Source organism: Salmo trutta, chromosome 9 (assembly GCF_901001165.1).
Source record: "Salmo trutta chromosome 9, fSalTru1.1, whole genome shotgun sequence".
Classification (NCBI taxonomy): domain Eukaryota; kingdom Metazoa; phylum Chordata; class Actinopteri; order Salmoniformes; family Salmonidae; genus Salmo; species Salmo trutta.
Genome location: NC_042965.1, coordinates 10,687,708 through 10,707,928, shown reverse-complemented (window position 1 = coordinate 10,707,928; position 20,221 = coordinate 10,687,708). Strand labels below are relative to the sequence as shown.

The window sequence follows — 20,221 nt, the reverse complement described above, 5'->3', positions numbered from 1 at the left end:
AAGAGAGGAGGGGTAAAAGAGGGAAACAGTGACAAGGGCCAGAGAACAGGATAGAAAAACCAGACCTGGCCTAGAGTAATCGCACCCGCGAAAGGGAACCATCTGAAAGTGACACCAACCTTTACTCTGCAGATCTGCTGCCTTGGCCATGCCCAGGGGGACCAGATACGGTGAAACACCAGCTAAGCCATCAGGCTGCCCTCGCGTTCCTAGAAGCACTATTGACCTAGTCATGAGAGAATATAACCAATTAGGATTCATCGATTCACAATCAAGACAAATGTCTTTCATCAAAATATAAAAAGTTCTTCCAGACAAGAAGAAACGACTTGACTAGTATTTCAACCCAGGTCTGCAACAGACCACCAATTGAGTTCTAACTCCAACCAGCAAAGGGCCTAATCCTTTCCCCCTCACCTCTTTGGTATTCCAGTTTTAAAATACTGCTCCATTTTAGAGTCCATTTTGGAGAAAGATGACTTCTTTGTGACTTTTCCAGAGCAGGCGTCCACAGAGACCAGGAAGAAGCCTGGCTGTGTGAAGGAGAATGTCTCACTGTTCACCTGAGGAAAATAAGACATTGTAGAAAAGTGGATAAGAAGTACGCCGGAAAGCTACACCACATACAGATTTCAAACATGGGTGGTGCTTTTCTATTCATAAACATTCAATAAACATTTAGAATGGCTTTTTGATGGACATTATTATGAATGTTTTACAGAAACAACTGCGTCGAGAACAGAGAAAAACCAACACGCCAACAAGATGCACAGGGACAATGTACTCGACAAAAACACATAACGTACTAACATGTTATTTCAAACCTGTGTTACTCACAGTGATAAAGGACTGTGTGTCTCCACTATGCTGCTCCTTGCTGCTGAGAGATTTGATCTGAGTTTGGAGGTAGGCATTCCACGGGTCACTGGAAAACACCAGCTACCAGGAAACACACAGATTCAAAGCAGGGCTTTAATGTGCTCAAGCCTTTTCCAATACAAATAATTATGTAACAATGACAGTGTGTGTGTGTGTGGGGGGGGGGGGGGGGGGGGGGGGGGGGGGGCTAGTAGACTGACCTGGGAAGCTCCACAGTCCCTGCAAGGTTGGGTGCTGAGGGTGGGCATGGGTACCACTGCCGAGGGGGCCTTGGTGTATTTGGGATAGGCCTTGGTCGTGCAGTTACAGGTCAGTTTGGAGGACGACGTGGTGGCCATCACTTTCACCCTCTCGCAGCCCTTAACCGAGCAGTAGCTGTGGCCGTCGCGTCTCTGCCTCGCCCGCAAATACAGCCACAGCAATCTAGGACAGAGCAGAGAGGCTGGTGTCAATCGAGAGAGAGGTGAGGAACAAAGAGAACGAGAGAGACACTGACAGAGGGGCAAATCAGAACTTAAGTAAAATGTTCACTTAAGTCTCCCAAAGACTTCAAAGCATGACTAAGTGAAAATTACACTTAATTGGAAGTTCAGATTCGCCCCGGAGAGAGAGGGCCAGCAGATATACAGACAGTAGCATAAAGTGACTCTCTCACCCCACACTGTGGTCAAAGAAGTACTTCCTCTCCAGCGGCTTCTTCTCCAGTTCGACGAGGGAGTTCAAGGGCCCGTAGTCGGCGATGTCATCGAAGGTGTTGCTCTGGCGGTCGTTGATGTCAGCCATGACCTGGAAGGTGGTATCAGGTGGGTAGCAGAGGCCCACCAGCACCCAGTCACCTCTGAAGAGACAGGAGACAAAAGGTGACGATGAAGGTTCAAGATCTGGCTTATGAACTAACCCCACAGACAAACGCAAACACAGCCTTTCATCGCACACGCATTCACACACACAGCAGAGACGGTCAAAACCAGAGCCCTTCAGACCCAGACCTTGCATAGAAAATGAGAAGAGACCAAGACCAGTTTCAATATGGACAAACAAGACAGAGAGCAAGACACAGACCAACCAGCTTTTTAAAGAAACACACCCACACACAAGTCCCAATGTGTCACTCACTGGTTGAAGTTGATGAGGGAGAGGACAATCTCTCTGGGAGCCGGGCCGTCCCAGTGCAGGGTGTAGCTCTTGCTCATCATGAGGATAGGCTGGTACTGCTGGGACAGCGCCCCATGGCTGTTGATACCTCTCAGCACCAGGGGAGCCTCAGGGTACTCATCTCTACTGATGGACAGACTGAGGCTGGGAGCTCCCTGGGTCTGGATATACACCTGGAGGACAGACAGTAGAAGTTGTTGACCAATAGAGTTCGGTAACTACTTTTATACATTTGTATTTATTCAGGTGAATCCAATTGAGACCAGTGTCTCATTTACAATGGTGACCTGAGGACAAAAACTACATCAATACAGCAACAAAAATATTTTTGAAAACTTTTTTTAAAAAGACAGCTACAGTGAGGGAAAAAAGTATTTGATCCCCTGCTGATTTTGCACGTTTGCCCACTGACAAAGAAATGATCAGTCTATAATTTTAATGGTAGGTTTATTTGAACAGTGAGAGAGAAAAACAAAACAAAAAAATCCTGAAAAACACGTCAAAAATGTTATACATTGATTTGCATTTTAATGCAAAAGTACAGGAGAAAAGTAGCTACAAAGAGAAAAGTACAGGAGAAAAGTAGCTACAAAGAGAAAAGTACAGGAGAAAAGTAGCTACAAAGAAAAGTACAGGAGAAAAGTAGCTACAAAGAGAAAAGTACGGGAGAAAAGTAGCTACAAAGAGAAAAGTACAGGAGAAAAGTAGCTACAAAGAGAAAAGTACGGGAGAAAAGTAGCTACAAAGAGGAAAGTACAGGAGAAAAGTAGCTACAAAGAGGAAAGTACAGGAGAAAAGTAGCTACAAAGAGAAAAGTACAGGAGAAAAGTAAGCTACACGAGTCAGAGCGCTGTCTGCTGATAGAACGCTCGTTGGTGAATTGTGGAGAAGTGCAACAGAAGCACGAAATTAGTCTAATGCTGAGCAGAAATTACAATATGAAGATATTTCTTATGCATTTGATATTTTTTTCCCGGCGTAAAAAAATTCATAATTCTACATTAAGGCGACCATTAAACGTTACTTGCTAGTGACTGATTTTGTTTTTTCTCCTCTACGTTCTCGGTCGTCTTCTCCGAGCAGAGCCCTTGCAACTCCACACATATACAGAACGTACTGACTTTCCTTCAGACAAGCATGCGTCAAAACTTTGTTGATTTGCAAAATCTCTCTCATTCACATTTGCTTGTAAATGTCCAAACTCAACAAAAATGACATTCGGTAGCTCCTACCTATACACAGTGCATTTGGAAAGTATTCAGACCCTTTGACTTTTTCCACATTTTGTTATGGTTACAGCCTTATTCTAAAATGGATTACAATAGTTTTCCCCTCATCAATACCCCACAATGACAAAGCAAAAACTGTATCGATTTTTTTTATATCACACTTACATAAGTATTCAGACTCTTTACTCAGTACTTTAATGAATCACCTTTGGCAGCGATTACAGCCTCAAGTCTTCTTCGGTATGAAGCTACAACTTTTGCACACCTGTATTTGGGGAGTTTCTCCCATTCTTCTCTGCTGATCCTCTCAAGCTCTGTCAGGTTGGATGGGGAGCGTTGCTGCACAGCTATTTTCAGGTCTCTCCAGAGGTGTCCGATCGGGTTCAAGTCCGGGCTCTGGCTGGGCCACTCAAGGTCATTGTGAGACTTGTCCCGAAGCCACTCTTGCATTGTCTTGGCAGTGTGCTTAGGGTCGTTGTTCTGTTGGAAGGTGAACCTTCGCCCCAGTCTGTGGTCCTGAGATCTCTGGAGCAGATTTTCATCAAAGATCTCTCTGTACTTTGCTCCATTCATCTTTCCCTCGATCCTGACTAGTCTCCCAGTCCCTGGCGCTGAAAAACATCCCCACAGCATGATGCTGCCAGGTTTCCTCCAGACGTTATGCTTGGCATTCAGGCTAAAGAGTTCAATCTTGGTTCCGTCAGACCAGAGAATCTTGTTTCTCATGGTCTGAGAGTCCTTTAGGTGCCTTTTGGAAAACTCCGAGCAGGCTGTCATGTGCCTTTTACTGAGGAGTGGCTTCCGTCTGGCCACTCTACCATAAAGGCCTGATTGGTGGACTGCTGCAGAGATGGTTGTCCTTCTGGAAGGTTCTCCCATCTCCACAGAAGAACTCTGGAGTGCTGTCAGAGTAACCATCAGGTTCTCGGTCACCTCCCTGAACAAGGCCCTTCTCCCCCGATTGCTCAGTTTGGCTGGGCGGCCAGCTCTTGGAAGAGTCTTCCATTTAAGAATGATGGAGGCCACTGTGTTCTTGGGGACCTTCAATGCTGCAGACATTTTTGGTAACCTTCCCCAGATCTGTGCCTCGACACAATCCTGTCGTCTCGGAGATCTACTGACAATTCCTTCGACCTCATGGCTTGGTTTTTAGTTCTGACATGCACTGTCAAATGTGGGACCTTATATAGACAGTTGTGCGCCTTTCCAAATCATGTCCAATCAATTGAATTTACCACAGGTGAACTCCAAGTTGTAGAAACATCTCAAGGATGATCAACGGAAACAGGATGCACCCGAGCTCAATTTCGAGTCTCCTAGCATAGGGTCTGAATACTTACGTAAATAAGGCATCTGTTTTTTATTTTTAATACATTTGCAAAAAATTATAAAAATCTGTTTTCGCATTGTAATTATGGGGTATTGTGTGTAGATTGATTAGAGGATTTTATTTATTTCATCCATTTTACAATAAGGCTGTAACGTAACAAAATGTTGAAAAAGTCAAGGGGTCTGAATACTTTCCGAATGCACTGTATGTTTAACTTCCTAAGATGGATTGCCTGTCTTTGCAAATCATTTTTCTCTCTCGTTTGATTCGTTAGCATATTTAGCTAGCAGCCTCTATTGAAATTCGCTATTTCTTGTGCTAATTATGTTAGCATTCTGGTAAAATCATCTTTGATTTTTCGGCGACCCCTTGTGGACTAAACCAATAATACCGTATATCCCGGTTTGAGAGAAGGACGGTATGACGATATAAAAATGCCTCCCAATCATACCCCAAGAGTTAGCCAACCCTACGAACGGGTTTGGTATCTCATATTTCAACAGGGAAGTGAGATATGTTGGAAGCTTGTGGAGCAGAGCTTTATAAACAAGAAGAGAGTAATGAAGTGATCTACGGGACTTTAGTGAGGTCCAGCCGACCTTCTGATACAGGAAACTGTTACCTAAGAAGTGAATGAAGTCACTGGTGATAGGCATTATGACAAATGTCGTCGTCGCCCCCCCCCCCCCCCCCCACGTACCTGAGAGTAGGTGCCACTGCAGACCAACCCGTTCCATTGGGTGATGTTGGCACAGCCGGGGTGACGGATCAGGTAGTTGTCTGCTCTGCCCACATACACATCCCTGTAGCCCGTCACAGAGCCATCCACGTCATGGAAGATGGAGTTCTTATCCCCGTCCAGATCATTCTCCTCGAACCACTGGCCCGGATGCCCGAAGAACACCCTCAGATCCACCTGTCACAGACAATAGGTTAAGATATACACACACTACAACACAACCAGCGACTTACAACGATGACATGTATGGCCTAGAAAGTGATTGATGCACAACCTTGTGTGTAGGTTTCCTACCTCTGATCTTGGAAGTCGACAGTATTTGAGAGTTGAGCTGAATGTATGTTAGAGTCGTATTCATTAATGCACATCGTAGCAAAACGTTCCTAGTGAAAATGACCCAGGTGTCAGAGAAGAGCGTTCAACAGAAGTCCTTGAAAGACATGTTGAAAATGGATGTTTTGAGTTGAGTCAAGCCTGACACTAGAGGGCACTCCAACACAGTCTCGCTCTCACACACACACACACACAGACAGTCTCAATCACACAGTGAATCTCTCAGTCAGTCAGTCAGTCAATCTCTCAGTCAGTCTCTCTCTGTCAGTCAGTCAGTCAGTCAGTCAGTCAGTCAGTCAGTCAGTCAGTCAGTCAGTCTCTCTCTGTCAGTCAGTCAGTCAGTCATTCAGTCTCTGTCAGTCATTCAGTCTCTCTCTGTCAGTCATTCAGTCTCTCTCTGTCAGTCATTCAGTCTCTCTCTGTCAGTCATTCAGTCTCTCTCTGTCAGTCATTCAGTCTCTCTCTGTCAGTCATTCAGTCTCTCTCTGTCAGTCATTCAGTCTCTCTCTGTCAGTCATTCAGTCTCTCTCTGTCAGTCATTCAGTCTCTCTCAGTCAGTCATTCAGTCTCTCTCAGTCAGTCATTCAGTCTCTCTCAGTCAGTCATTCAGTCTCTCTCAGTCAGTCATTCAGTCTCTCTCAGTCAGTCATTCAGTCTCTCTCAGTCAGTCATTCAGTCTCTCTCAGTCAGTCAGTCAGTCTCTGTCAGTCAGTCAGTCTCTGTCAGTCAGTCAGTCTCTGTCAGTCAGTCAGTCTCTGTCAGTCAGTCAGTCAGTGAGTCAGTCTCTCTGTCAGTCAGTCTCTCTGTCAGTCATTCTCTCTCTGTCAGTCATTCTCTCTCTGTCAGTCAGTCTCTCTCTGTCAGTCAGTCTCTCTCTCACACACAGTCCGTCTCTCTCTCACACACAGTCCGTCTCTCTCTCATACACAGTCCGTCTCTTTCTCACACACAGTCCGTCTCTCTCTCACACAGTCAGTCAGTCTCTCTCTCACACATAGTCAGTCAGTCAATGTACATAATGAATTAGGGTTTCAAATTTGGGGAAATGACACTAATTGTTTTATATTGTTGACATTTTGTCAGGAAATGCAGCTCTGTCTCAGGTTCTGCTGTGGTGCAGCGGTTGCACAGCCCTTCCTCTACAAGGAGCCAGGTTTTCCTGTGTCTACCCTTCTCATTAGATTTTTCTGAGGTTTTGTTCAGTAATCATGGTCAAATAGTTAGCCACGGTGTACTGACAATGTAGGGCCAGATTAGCACTGCATTTTGCTTTCTGCTTGTGTTTCCCAATAAGCAATGTAGTTTTGTTTTGACTGTGTTGTAATTTGTTTTATTCTGATCGATTGGATGTTCTGGTCCTGAGGCTTCAGTGTGTTAGGAGAACAGGTTTATGAACTCAGCCCCAGGACCAGCTGGATGAGGGGACTCTTTTCTTTGCTCAGCTCTTAGCATTGCAGGGCTTGGTAATGATATGAGAGGGGGTCACTATTTTAGATGTTTCCAAAACTTAATTGCTCTTTTCTGAGTTTTTACTATTAGTGGATATTGGCCTAATTCTGCCCTGCATGCATTGCTTGAAGTTTTCCTCTGGACATGTAGGAGAATCTTACAGAATGCAGGGTTTCAATGGGGTGTTTGTCCCATTTGGTGAAATCTTGTTTTGCAAGTGGACCCCACACCTCGCTGGCATAAAGTGCAATTGGTTCAATGACACATTCAAATAGTTTTCGCCACATTTTAATAGGCATTTCAATTTGAATTTGTTTTTTAATGGCGTAGAATGCCCTGCGTGCTTTCTCTCTCAGTTCATTCACTGCATCATTAAGGTGTCCAGTTGAGCTTATTTTCAAACCTAAGTAATTGTAGTGTGTACAGTACTCTATATATTTTGTACCAATTGAGAACTTTGGTCTAATTCCCTGAGATCTGGATCTTCTCTGGAAAATTATTATTTTAGTATTTTTGGGGTTTACTGCCAGGGCCCAGGTCCGGCAGTACTGCTCAGGTCCAGGCTCTGTTGTAGGCCATGTGTTGTGGGTGACAGCAGGCATAGGTAATCTGCGAAGAGTAGGCTTTTAACCTCTGAATTGTGGAGACTTACACCAGGGGCTGAGGATTTTTCTAGAATAGTGGCCAATTCACTGATGTAAATATTGAAGAGTGCAGGGCTCAGATTGCAACCCTGGCGAAGGCCCTGCCCCTGGTTAAAGAATTATGTTATTTTTTTGCCAATTTTAATGCTGCACGTATTGCCAGTATACATTGATTTAATTATGTCATATGTTTTACCCCCTACACCACTTTCAATAACTTTGTAGAACAGTCCTGTATGCCAAATAGAATCAAATGCTTTTTTGGAAGTCGATAAAGCAAGCATCTATTTTGGTGGACATGTTTATCTATCGGTGTGTAGGGTGTAAATATGATCAGTCATGCGATGTTTTGGTATAAATCCAATTTGGCTTTTACTCAAGCCAGTGTGTTTATTAAGGAAGTTTAGAACTCTTACATTTATAATACTACAGAAAACCTTCCCCAGGTTATTGTTCACACAAATGCCTCTGTAATTTTTAGGGTCAAATTTGTCTCCGTTCTTAACCTCTCTTGGGTAGGGGGCAGTATTTTCACGTCCGGATGAAAAGCGTGCCCAAAGTAAACTGCCTGTTACTCAGGCCCAGAAGCTAGGATATGCATATAATTGGTAGATTTGGATAGAAAACTGTTACAATAATGTCAGAGTATAACAGAACTGATAAGGCAGGCGAAACCCCGAGGACAAACCATCCCCCCAAAAATAAAAAAATAAATACAATTCAGCCTACCAATGGCTGTAACTTTCAATGGCTGTAACTTTTATTATAAGGCGAAGTCCTCCCAGATTGCAGTTCCTAGGGCTTCCAATAGATGTCAACAGTCTTTAAAAAGAGTTTCAGGCTGGTTTTTGGAAAAATGAGCCAGAAATTGTAGTTTTTCTTGGTGGCTCCCATTTTGGCTGTTCTTTGGTATTTTCCTCAGGTAAAGACAATAACGATTCTCCGTCTTAAATTGTATCATTTATTTACGTATTAGAGTACCTAAGGTTTGATTATAAACGTGGTTTGACTTGTTTGGAAAAGTTTATTAGTAACGTTTGGGATTCATTTTGTATGCATTTTGATGGAGGGAAACTGGGTGGATTATTGACTGAAGCGCGCCAGCTAAACTGAGTTTTTATGGATATAAAGAAGGACATTATCGAACAAAAGGACCATTTGTGATGTAACTGTGACCTTTTGGAGTGCCAACAGAAGATCATCAAAGGTAAGGCATTTATTATATCGCTATTTCTGACTTTTGTGTCGCACCTGCTTGGTTGAAATATGTTTTTCATGCTTTTGTATGCTGGGCGCTGTCCTCAGATAATCGCACGGTGTGCTTTTGCCGTAAAGCCTTCCTGAAATCTGACACAGCGGCTGGATTAACAAGAAGTTACGCTTTATTTTGATGTATTACACTTGTGATTTTATGAAAGTAAAATATTTATAATTCTGTAGTTTGAATTTCGCGCTCTGCAATTTCACCGGATGTTGGCCAGGTGGACGCTACCGTCCCACCTGCCCATAATATGTTAAAGATTGAGGTTATGAGTTCTTGATTACAGATGTCAGGGAAATAACCTACACTCAGGATCAAATTAAACTGTTTTAATATAGCCAATTGAAATTTTGCACTAGTGAGTTTGAGCATCTCATTTGGGATACCCTCAGGTCCACATGCTTTTTTAAATTTGAGGGCCTGAAGTTTCTTAGAGCTCCTGGTCAGAAAATGGGGAGTCCAATGGATTTCTCGTGGATTTCTCAACTTCTCGTGAATTTGGCATTGCTCTGCGTTTGTGTCAATTTGAACGGTGTTGAAGAGTGTAGCTCAGTTGGTAGAGCATGGTGTTTGCAACACCAGGGTTGTGGGTTCGATTCCCACGGGGGGCCATCACAGGAAAAAAAAAAAAATGTATGAAATTGTATGAAATGTATGCATTCACTACTGTAAGTCGCTCTGGATAAGAGCGTCTGCTAAATGACTAAAAAATGTAAAAAATAAATAAATAAATAAATAATGGGTTGTCCATATGTCACCATTTTGTTTCGCTAATTCCTCTTGTTTTGATTTTTCTTTCGTTTTTTTTCAATTTTGCCAGAAGTTGTTTGTGTTTATGGACTCCTCAAATAGTGTCAGCTGCTTGCTGTTGTACTTTGCTTTTTGGTTCTGAGTGTACGTTTATAGAGTTTTAAAGTCTCACAGTAATGAAGGCGTAATTCATCATTATTTGGGTCTATGTGCTTTTGGTTGGATAGTGTTCTAAGCTTTTTCCTTATAATTTTATAATCTGCATCAAACCAGTTGTCATCTGTGGTTTTTAAATTATTTTTTAAAACAATTTCAGTTGTGCTTCTTTTGCCGTTTTGCCTCTCTCACAGTCACAGTCTCTCTCAGTCGTTCTCTCACAGTCACAGTCTCTCTCTCACAGTCACAGTCTCTCTCTCTCTCTCTCTCAGTCAGTCTCTCTCTCTCTCAGTCAGTCTCTCTCTCTCTCAGTCAGTCTCTCTCTCTCTCAGTCAGTCTCTCTCTCTCTCAGTCAGTCTCTCTCTCTCTCTGTCAGTCTCTCTCTCTCTCAGTCAGTCTCTCTCTCTCTCAGTCAGTCTCTCTCTCTCTCTCAGTCAGTCTCTCTCTCTCTCTCAGTCAGTCTCTCTCTCTCTCAGTCAGTCTCTCTCTCTCAGTCAGTCTCTCTCTCAGTCAGTCTCTCTCTCTCTCTGTCAGTCTCTCTCTCTCTCTGTCAGTCTCTCTCTCTCTCAGTCAGTCTCTCTCTCTCAGTCAGTCTCTCTCTCTCAGTCAGTCTCTCTCTCTCAGTCAGTCTCTCTCTGTCTCTCAGTCAGTCTCTCTCTGTCTCTCAGTCAGTCTCTCTCTGTCTCTCAGTCAGTCTCTCTCTGTCTCTCAGTCAGTCTCTCTCTCTCACACACATTCACAGTCTATTTCAGTCAGTGTGTCTCTCTTTCAGTCAGTGTCTCTCTCTTTCAGTCAGTGTCTCTCTCTTTCAGTCAGTGTCTCTCCCTTTCAGTCAGTGTCTCTCTTTCAGTCAGTGTCTCTCTCTCACCCTGTCAGTGTTTCTCTACCTCTCTTTCAGTCACAATGTCTCTCTCTGTCTGTAAGTGCCAACCCCGTAACTCTGAGCTTTGCTGTGTTCCAGGGCAAAGGGGATTCTACCAACAGATGGGACCGAACCAACAGGGGAAAAAAAGAAAGACAGAAGGAAAGCATGTGCGGGAAAACCGTGTCTGATCCCTGCACTCTAAAAACAAAGCTGTCAGTGAAAGCACAAGTGGCAATAAATCTTAACAGGACCCTCAGAGGGGAATGATGAAAATGTTCAAAAAAGCAGATGTAAGTTCTAGACTCTATAAACACTAATGTTTCAGTCGGTGACCTTTGTCAGATATACAGTACCAGTTAAAAGTTTGGACACTCCTACTCATTCAAGGGTTTTTCTTTATTTTTACTATTTTCTACATTTTAGAATAATAGTGAAGACATCAAAACTATGAAATAACACATATGGAATCATGTAGTAAGCAAAAAAATGGTTAACTTCTCTAGGGTACGTGGGACGGTAGCGTCCCACCTGGCCAACATCCAGTGAAATTGCAGAGCGCCAATATCAAAAACAGAAATACTCATTATAAAAATTCATAAAACATACAAGTGTTATACATCAGCTTAAAGATGAACTTCTTGTTAATCCAACCGCTGTGTCAGATTTCAAAAAGGCTTTACGACGAAAGCATACCATGCGATTATCTGAGAACAGCGCCCAGCAGACAAATCATTACAAACAGTTACCAGCCAAGTAGAAGAGTTACACAAGCCAGAAATAGAGATAAAATTAATCACTTACCTTTGATAATCTTCATATGGTTGCACTCACAAGACTCCCATTTACTCAATAAATGTTCGTTTTGTTCGATAAAGTCCCTCTTTATATCCAAAAACCTCAGTTTTGTTGGCGCATTTTGTTCAGTAATCCACAGGCTCAAAGGCAGTCACAACAGGCAGATGAAAAATCCGAAAAGTATCAGTAAAGTTCGTAGAAACATGTCAAACGATGTTTATAATCAATCCTCAGGTTGTTTTTAGTCATAATAATCAATAATATTTCAACCGGACAATAGCTTCGTCAATATAAAAGGAAAACAAGAAAGGCGCGCTCTCGGTTGCACGCAGAAAACCGCTCTGGAGATTTTCCCAGACCACTCATTCAGAGTGGTCTTACTCCCTCATTTTCTAGAATGGAAGCCATAGGAAGTGCAATTTGAGTCCTAAGTCTAAGGAATCTGTACAGGCAGTCAATGGAAAACTACAAACATAAAAAAATCCCAATTCCTTGATGGATTTTTCTCAGGTTTTCGCCTACCATATCAGTTCTGTTATACTCACAGACTTTATTTTAACAGTTTTGGAAACTTTAGAGTGTTTTCTATCCAAATTATATGCATATCCTAGCTTCTGGGCCTGAGAAACAGGCAGTCTACTTTGGGCACGCTTTTCATCCGGAGGTGAAAATAGTGCCCCCTACCCTAGTGAGGTTAGACAAAAATATATTTTATATTTTAGAATCTTCAAAGTAGCCACCCTTTGCCTTGATGACAGATTTGCACACTCTTGGCATTCTCTCAACCAGCTTCATGAGGAATGCTTTTCCAACAGTCTTGAAGGAGTTCCCACATAGTGGTTCGTCCTTTAAAAGTTGCAGCATACTGCGGTGCAGCTTGCATGGTACAGCAGAATTCTATGGCATGTTATTTAAGTGTGATAAGTGTCAACCACTGGTAGCATTAATGCTAGTTAGTGCTAGTTTGACCACCAGATGGCATCTTTGAGAAGCATTTGATAGCCTTCAATAGTAGCTGTACTAGAGATTTAAAAAATGTTTTTGTAAGAACATAGTATATGGGACTCATTTTAAGAAATGTTGCTTAATTAATTTGATTAATATTATGGTGTTTCTATTCCAAGAAAAAAAACCTGGGTTTCCGTTAGGATGGAACGGAAAATATGGCGCTGTACAACGTGACGGTCGGGAGTACAGTACTGGGATATTTAGCTAAAGAATCCATGTGTCGTGCGGGATACCGGGGTTCAATTCCCCGACGGGAAGAAAGGAGTAGGCTGTCCTTGTAAATAAGAATTTGTTCTTAACTGACTTGCCTAGTTAAATAAAGGTTACACTAAGAAAGAGCAAAACATTTCTACACCCTAATTTTCTAATTTTAGTCTAACCAATACCCAAACGGAGATTCAGTCAAAATAAAAATCTCATTGATTTATCAAGACCAGTCCCCATGATTGTCTCAGAGCAGCGCGGAATGGTGCTAAAATAGTTGAAGGCTATTGCATCAAATCCTATTGCTTCTAACTTCAATATGCTCTTTAAATAAATAAAATCTACACCTCTTTTAACAGCACATTACTCAACACTAGTGAGACTCATGTCGCCTACGGTAGGACTACAGTATATAAAAAAATATGACGTGACTCTCCGCCAATAATTACATATAGAGGATATTTCTGTAATTCAGTGATATTTATTCCCATAGTAATTCGCTACGGATCCATAACTAAATAAAAATCAGCATTTTGACAGACTATTTTTTAATCATTATTTGATTAACGAAAGCATAAAGATGCCATTATTAGTCATTGTTTTAGTTGAAACGTGCAGACTGGCACTAAGAACAGAACAGTGGGGACGTTTTAACTCCATTAATAGTGCCCATTAAAGTGTTGCCAGTGTGGCGGGGGTCCACCCCCCCCTCGCTTCCCCATGGGCTAGGTCGGTCTTCTGTGCGCAGCTCTGCGGCCCATCCCGTGCCCCCTGCCATCGTGCCTTAAACCTTGTGTGCTTTCAGTGGATGTAGCTGGAGAACTGCAAGGCAATCCCATTGTGTGCCACTCAGGAGCCATGACCAATATATACTGTCCTGCTAATAACAGGGTTAACTTCATCGGGGTAGGGGGCAGTATTTTCACGTCCGGATGAAAAGCGTGCCCAGAGTAAACTGCCTGCTACTCAGGCCCAAAAGCTAGAATACGCATATAATTAGAAAACACTCAGAAGTTTCTAAAACTGTTTGAATGATGTCTGTGAGTATAACAGAACTCATATGGCAGGCAAAAACCTGAGAAAAATTCCAACTAGGAAGTGTGGAAATCTGAGGTTTGTAGTTTTTCAAGTGATTGCCTATCCAATATACAGTGTCTATGGGGTTATATTGCACTTCCTAAGGCTTCCACTAGATGTCAACAGTCTTTAGAACGTACTTTCAGGCTTCTACTGTGAATGGGAAGAGAATAAGAGCTGTTTCAAATCAGGTGTCTGGCAGTCGGCCATTATTTTAGTTACGTGCGCAGCCATGAGCACGAGCTCAGTTCTCTTTCCTTTATGAAGACAAAGGAATTGTCCGGTTGGAATATTTTTGAAGATTTATGATAAAAACGTCCTAAAGATTGATTCTACACATCGTTTGAAATGTTTCTACAAACTGTAATAGAACTTTTTTGACTTTCGGCTGGACTTTAGTGTGTGCGTCTTCTGCATTTGGAATAGTGAACCTAACACGCGAACAAAATGGAGGTATTTGGACATAAAGATGAACTTCATCGAACAAAACAAACATTTATTGTGGAATTGGGATTCCTGGGAGTGCATTCCGATGAAGATCATCAAAGGTAAGTGAATATTTCTAATGCTATTTCTGACTTCTGTTGACTCCACAACATGGCGGGTATCTGTATGGCTTGTTTTGGCGACTGAGTGCTGTACTCAGATTATTGCAAAGTGTGCTTTCGCTGTAATGAATATGAACTTTATCGAGCAAAACATACATGTATTGTGTAACATGAAGTCCTATGAGTGCCATCTGATGAAGATCATCAAAGGTTAGTGATTCATTTTAGCTGTATTTCCTTTTTTGTGAAGCCTTTCCTTGCTTGGAAAATGGCTGTGTGGTTTTTCTTGTCTAGGTGCTGTCCTAACATAATCTAATGGTATGCTTTCGCCGTAATGCCCTTTTGAAATCGGACACTGTGGTTGGATTAACGAGAAGCTTATCTTTAAAATGGTGTATAGTACTTGTATGTTTGAGAAATATGAATTATGAGATTTTTTTGTTGTTTTTTATTTGGCGCTCTGCTATTTCACTGGCTGTTGGCGAGTGGGACGCTACCGTCCCACATATCCCAGAGAGATTAATAATATATCTGTTAGAATATCCAACAAGCTTTTATAGAATTCTAAATTAATAATAAATCACTTTGTTTAAAAAAAAAATACATTTTGAAGATGATTTTGTTTTCAAATAATGTAAAATGAGCGAGAAAAAGGACATTCTTGAACATGAGGTGAGACATTGTTACTAATTTGTAAAGAAAGCCAGTTTGTTATTTAGAATTATTTATTTTTGTTTTTAGAGGGAGAGAAACCAAAAAAGTACAGTCATCTCATGGGTCTCCCAGTCGAGGGTGGCACAGGTATTGAACCAGCATCTGTAGCAACACAGCTTGCACTGCTATGCAGTGTCTTAGACCGTTGTGCCATTCAGGCGCTGTATAACGTGACTGGTTGGGAGTGGACTCTGTACTACAGTAGGAGCAAAATAATCCTAACAAAATAAAAACCTTAGCTTAACAGCAGTTTTAGTAAGTAATACTGAAGTTGTGCACAATTATCAGTTTCTGTTTATGTCGCCCATTCATTGTCAGTTAGACACAGTAGGACCCAAAAGCATAATCAGTGCTCTAACTCCCCCTTGCGCTGGTCTGGAGCAATGAAGTGGTGACGCAGGGTACCATACTAAACCACAAATGACCTCTAAGTCCTGCAGTATAATCACACAGCCTTTAGTGGAGCAACCACTGTATGCTGGGCATTTGTTGGCTGCTTTTCCTTCACTCTGCGGTCCAACTCATCCCAAACCATCTCAATTGGGTTGTTGTCAGGTGATTGTGGAGGCCAGGTCATCTGATGCAGCACTCCACCACTCTCCTTGGTCAAATAGCCCTTATACAGCCTGGAGGTGTGTTTTGGGTCATTGTCCTGTTGACAAACAAATGATAGTCCCACTAAGTGCAAACCAGATGGGATGGCGTATCGCTGCAGAATGCTGGGGTAGCCATGCTGGTTAAGTGTGCCTTGAATTCTAAATAAATCACTGACAGTGTCACCAGCAAAACACCCCCACACCATCGAACCTCCTCCTCCATGCTTCACGGTGGGAACCACACATGCAAAGATCATCCGTTCACCTACTCTGCATCTCACGAAGACACGGTGGTTGGACCCCAAAATCTCAAATTTGGACTCATCAGACCAATGAACAGATTTCCACTGGTCTAATGTCCATTGCTTGTGTTTCTTGGTACAAGCAAGTCTCTTATTATTATTGGTGTCCTTTAGTAATGGTTTCTTTGCAGCAATTCGATCATGAAGGTCTGAATCACGCAGTCTCCTCTGAACAGTTGATGTTGAGATGTGTCTGTTACTTGAACTCTGTGAAGCATTAATTTGGGCTGTAATCTGAGGTGCAGTTAGCTCTAATTAACTTATCATTTGCAACAGAGGTAACTCTGGGTCTTCCTTTCCTGTGGCGGTCCTCATGAGAACCAGTTTCATCATAGCGCTTGATGATTTTTGCGACTGCACTTGAAGAAACTTTCAAAGTTTCTGTAAAAACTATGAAATAACACATGGAATCATGTAGTAACCAAAAAAGTGCTAAACATGTCTTAAAATAATGATGGACTGTCGTTTGTCTTTGCTTATTTGAGCTGTTCTTGCCATAATATGGACTTGGTCTTTTACCAAATAGAGCTATCTTCTGTATACCACCCCTACCTTGTCACAAGACAACTGATTGGCTCAAAAGCATTAAGGAAAGAAATTCCACAAATTAACTTTTAACAAGGCACACCTGTTAATTGAAATGCATTCCAGATGACTACCTCATGATGTTGGTTGAGAGAATGCCAAGAGTGTGCAAAGCTGTCATCATGGCAAAAGGTGGCTACTTTGAAGAATGTAAAATGTATGACATATTTAGATTTGTTTAACAATTTTTTGGTTACTACATGATTCCATACGTGTTATTTCATAGTTTTGATGTCTTCACTTTTATTCTACAACGTAGAAAATAGTAAAAATAAAGAAAATCACTGAAATGAGTAGGTGTCTCCAAACTTTTGACTGGTACCGTCATGCCCTGACCTTAGAGAGCCTTTTTATTTCTCTATTTGGTTAGGTCAGGGTGTGATTTGGGTGGGCATTCTAGTTTTTCTATTTCTTTGTTTGCCGGGTATGGTTCCCAATCAGAGGCAGCTGTCTATCGTTGTCTCTGATTGGGGATCATACTTAGGCAGCCTTTTTCCCACCTTAGTTTGTGGGATCTTGTTTTTGTTAATTGCTGTGTAGCCTGCAGAACTTTACGTTCATTTTGTATTTTGTTGTTTTGTCGGTGTTAAATTTTATTAAAAGTAAAATGTTCGCCAATCACGCTGCACCTTGGTCCAATCTTTACGACGAGCGTAACAGGTACTGTATATTTTGTAACATCATTATTCTGTCAGTATTTGAAAGAAGGGGGTAGAACAATTACCCTTCTCCCAAAGTGTGCACTCATACACTATCCCTCGTATTTAAAAGGAAAGGAAAGGACTCGCTGGTGTAAGGAATATGGCATAAACAATATGGCACCACCTTGCTTGCGCCAATCCAATGCTTTTCTATGCATGAGGGGCAGTGAATGAGTGCCCACTTCTAGGATGAAAGGTGGAGTGGTGTGCTAGCTACTCACAGTGGGCTGGAAGCTGAGCTTGGACAGGTTGTTGCGGGGCGTGAGCTGCCAGGTGTTCTTCAGGTTGAAGCCCACCGCGCTGGTGAAGCGCTCCATCGTCGGGACGTAATTTCGGAAAGTGCTCTGGGTGAGCCGAACAGGACCATCGTAGATCTGGAAGCCACGGATCGGGAATGTCCTTGGAAAAATAAGCGCGAGAGTCACACAACATACATGAACTTCAAATTACCTTCCAGAATGGATCAGCTGACAACCTACAAGTCATGCATAGCTATTTAAAACACTGGAGAGAAACATTAAGCCTATTGCTAGGGTTATCAGCTCGTTGTCTTAGCGGGGAAAAGCCTGTCCTCGGGGTCTAACTAGATAATAGAAGGGTATCTAAGTGGGAACATTGTTGTGTCACTCTCTGTGAAAATCCTGTCTGTGACCTCATCAGCGGCGACAACAACACAAACATCTAGCAGTTACAGGGGGGTCAGGAAGTGTAAAAAAAAAGGCTCATTAATCCCAGAGAGGGGTAACAGGGCAGTCAAAAATTAGGGAAGTCGTCTGAGAAATTAGAGCACGCTGCAATTAGCTGTTCCCATGTTTTGTGACCACCGCAGAGGTAGCGGCCACAGGCGAGCATGACCAGAGCGACCACTTTAAATGACCGACAACTTCTAAGCCTAAATTAACCCCTAAAATGTCCTGCTATATAAAGGGTGGCAAAGGGGACATGCCAGGTTTGGCACCAGATATGACCTTTTTTTCCATCACCCTTCATGTAGTATAAATAATTTGAAAAGCATTTACGTAGTGCTTATGCACACTTTATAAATGTTCTGTAATTCCTTTATAAATTGTAGTTTGGTTAAAGGGTAGGAAGCATGAGTTTATACTCACAAAGTAAAAACACAGTGTGGTCAAAGACTTAGCAAATTTGTTGCAGTCACGATCTGGTTACCTATAACTACAAACATAGTTATATTTTTGAAATTTTTGTAAAACATATTTACTAACTTATTTCTGGATATCTTCTTAACTACTCACAATGCACTATTTCTCAACGTCATATGGAGAATATACTCTGCGTTAGCTAGCTCAAACGGGCTAACGTTAGCCACTAGCAATGCAGCCCAAGTGTTGGCATTAGTGAGCTACAATCCACCAATCACGAGGTGGTGTGATGTAAACAACCAATCCGATTACCCACACGTGCAGGCCGCATGATCCTGCTCGGCTGCTCCAGTCCAGGCAGCTCTGACTTCTCCTGCACTAGCAGGTTTGCCTCTGGCTCAAAAGGAAAGTGGAAAATCATTCCTGCCTGCTCTAATTGTTTAGTACCTCGTCTGTTCTGTTTGTTTTTCGTCCTCCAATTAGTTTGGTCAACTTTTTGTCCTGTTTTCCGTATAGTAGGCTACAATAGTTTTTCAACCTTAGCTTAGTACTAGCATGCTATATTAGCTGACTGACTGTGCTGTTGTGATCGTTGCCATCTGCCTGGAGCCTTCCTCAGATTGCCGTCTAATTGTTGACTCTTCCACTCGTCTCCTGTGCCCAATGCCGCCTCTGATTATTGCCACTGGAAACTATCTACCTTGGATTAACCTCACTATATCGCTTTTGGATTAGCGGCCTCTCCCTCTGAAGTGCCTCTCTCCTACTACCTGGACGTGTCCGATAACAAATATTAGTTTGTTTTTTTACTCCAAAATGTTTTAATACCTTTTCCCGTTGCATGCCTTAAAGTGAGTTGAAACCATCAGCAGTTGAAACCATAACAAAGAAACCACCCGCCCTTGTTTCGGTAAAAAGCTGAGGGATTGGAAAACTTTAAAATTCATAGACAGAGCTATGGATGCAAGGACTGACCATCCAAATTATAGTTTTAACCATGTTTTGAGCCTAGCGTTTTTTAAATATAATTTTACTTTGTTTACAAACATTGGAGTAAAACAAGCTGATATTTTGAGTTAATGGGGTAGGACAGTGTAACTAAGCTCACGAGGCATTTAAGTTATATTCTTCAAGAATCAATGGGTATACAGTGCCTTCAGAAAGTATTCACACCCCTTGATTTTTTCCACATTTTGTTGTGTTAGTGTGATTTTAAAATGTATTAAATTGAGATTTTTGTCACTGGCCTACACATAAAACCCTACAATGTCACAGTGGAATTATGTTGTTTTTTTTTTGTACAAATTAACTAAAAAGGAAAAGCTGAAATGTCTTGAGTCAATAAGTATTCAACCCCTTTGTTATGGCAAGCCTAAATTAGTAAAAATATGCTTAACAAGTCAAGTTGCATGGATAGTGCAATAATATTGTTTAACATGATTTTTTTAATGACTACCTCATCTCTGTACGCCACACATACAATTATCTGTAAGGTCCCTCCGTGGCGCAGTGAATTTCAAACATGGATTCAACCTCAAAGACCAGGGAGGTTTTCCAATGCCTTGCAAAGGGTACCTATTGGTAACTGGGAAAAAAATAAAAAATAAAAATAAAAAAAGACATTGAATATCCCTTTGAGCATGGTGAAGTTAATAATTACACTTTGGCTGGTGTATCAATACACCCAGTCACTACAAAAACACAGGCGTCCTTCCTAACTAAGGTGCCAGAGAGGAAGGAAACCGCTCATGGATTTCACTGTGAGGCTAATGGTGACTTTAAAACAGTTACAGAGATT

At 41.9% G+C, this 20,221-nt stretch overlaps 1 protein-coding gene across 3 annotated transcripts in view; it reads right to left on the bottom strand.

Annotated features, from left to right (window-relative positions):
- cemip2 (cell migration inducing hyaluronidase 2) overlaps positions 1-20,221 on the bottom strand; it is a 74,484-nt gene that overhangs the window by 1,017 nt on the left and 53,246 nt on the right. For all 3 annotated transcript variants that reach the window (XM_029762359.1, XM_029762357.1, XM_029762358.1), the window contains exons 16-23: positions 17,542-17,719; positions 5,294-5,509; positions 1,996-2,207; positions 1,535-1,717; positions 1,080-1,302; positions 838-939; positions 418-563; positions 120-226 (exon numbers count right to left, since the gene is read on the bottom strand). In XM_029762359.1, coding sequence (XP_029618219.1) covers positions 120-226; positions 418-563; positions 838-939; positions 1,080-1,302; positions 1,535-1,717; positions 1,996-2,207; positions 5,294-5,509; positions 17,542-17,719 — 1,367 coding nt within the window. The remainder of the gene's footprint in view (positions 1-119; positions 227-417; positions 564-837; positions 940-1,079; positions 1,303-1,534; positions 1,718-1,995; positions 2,208-5,293; positions 5,510-17,541; positions 17,720-20,221) is intronic.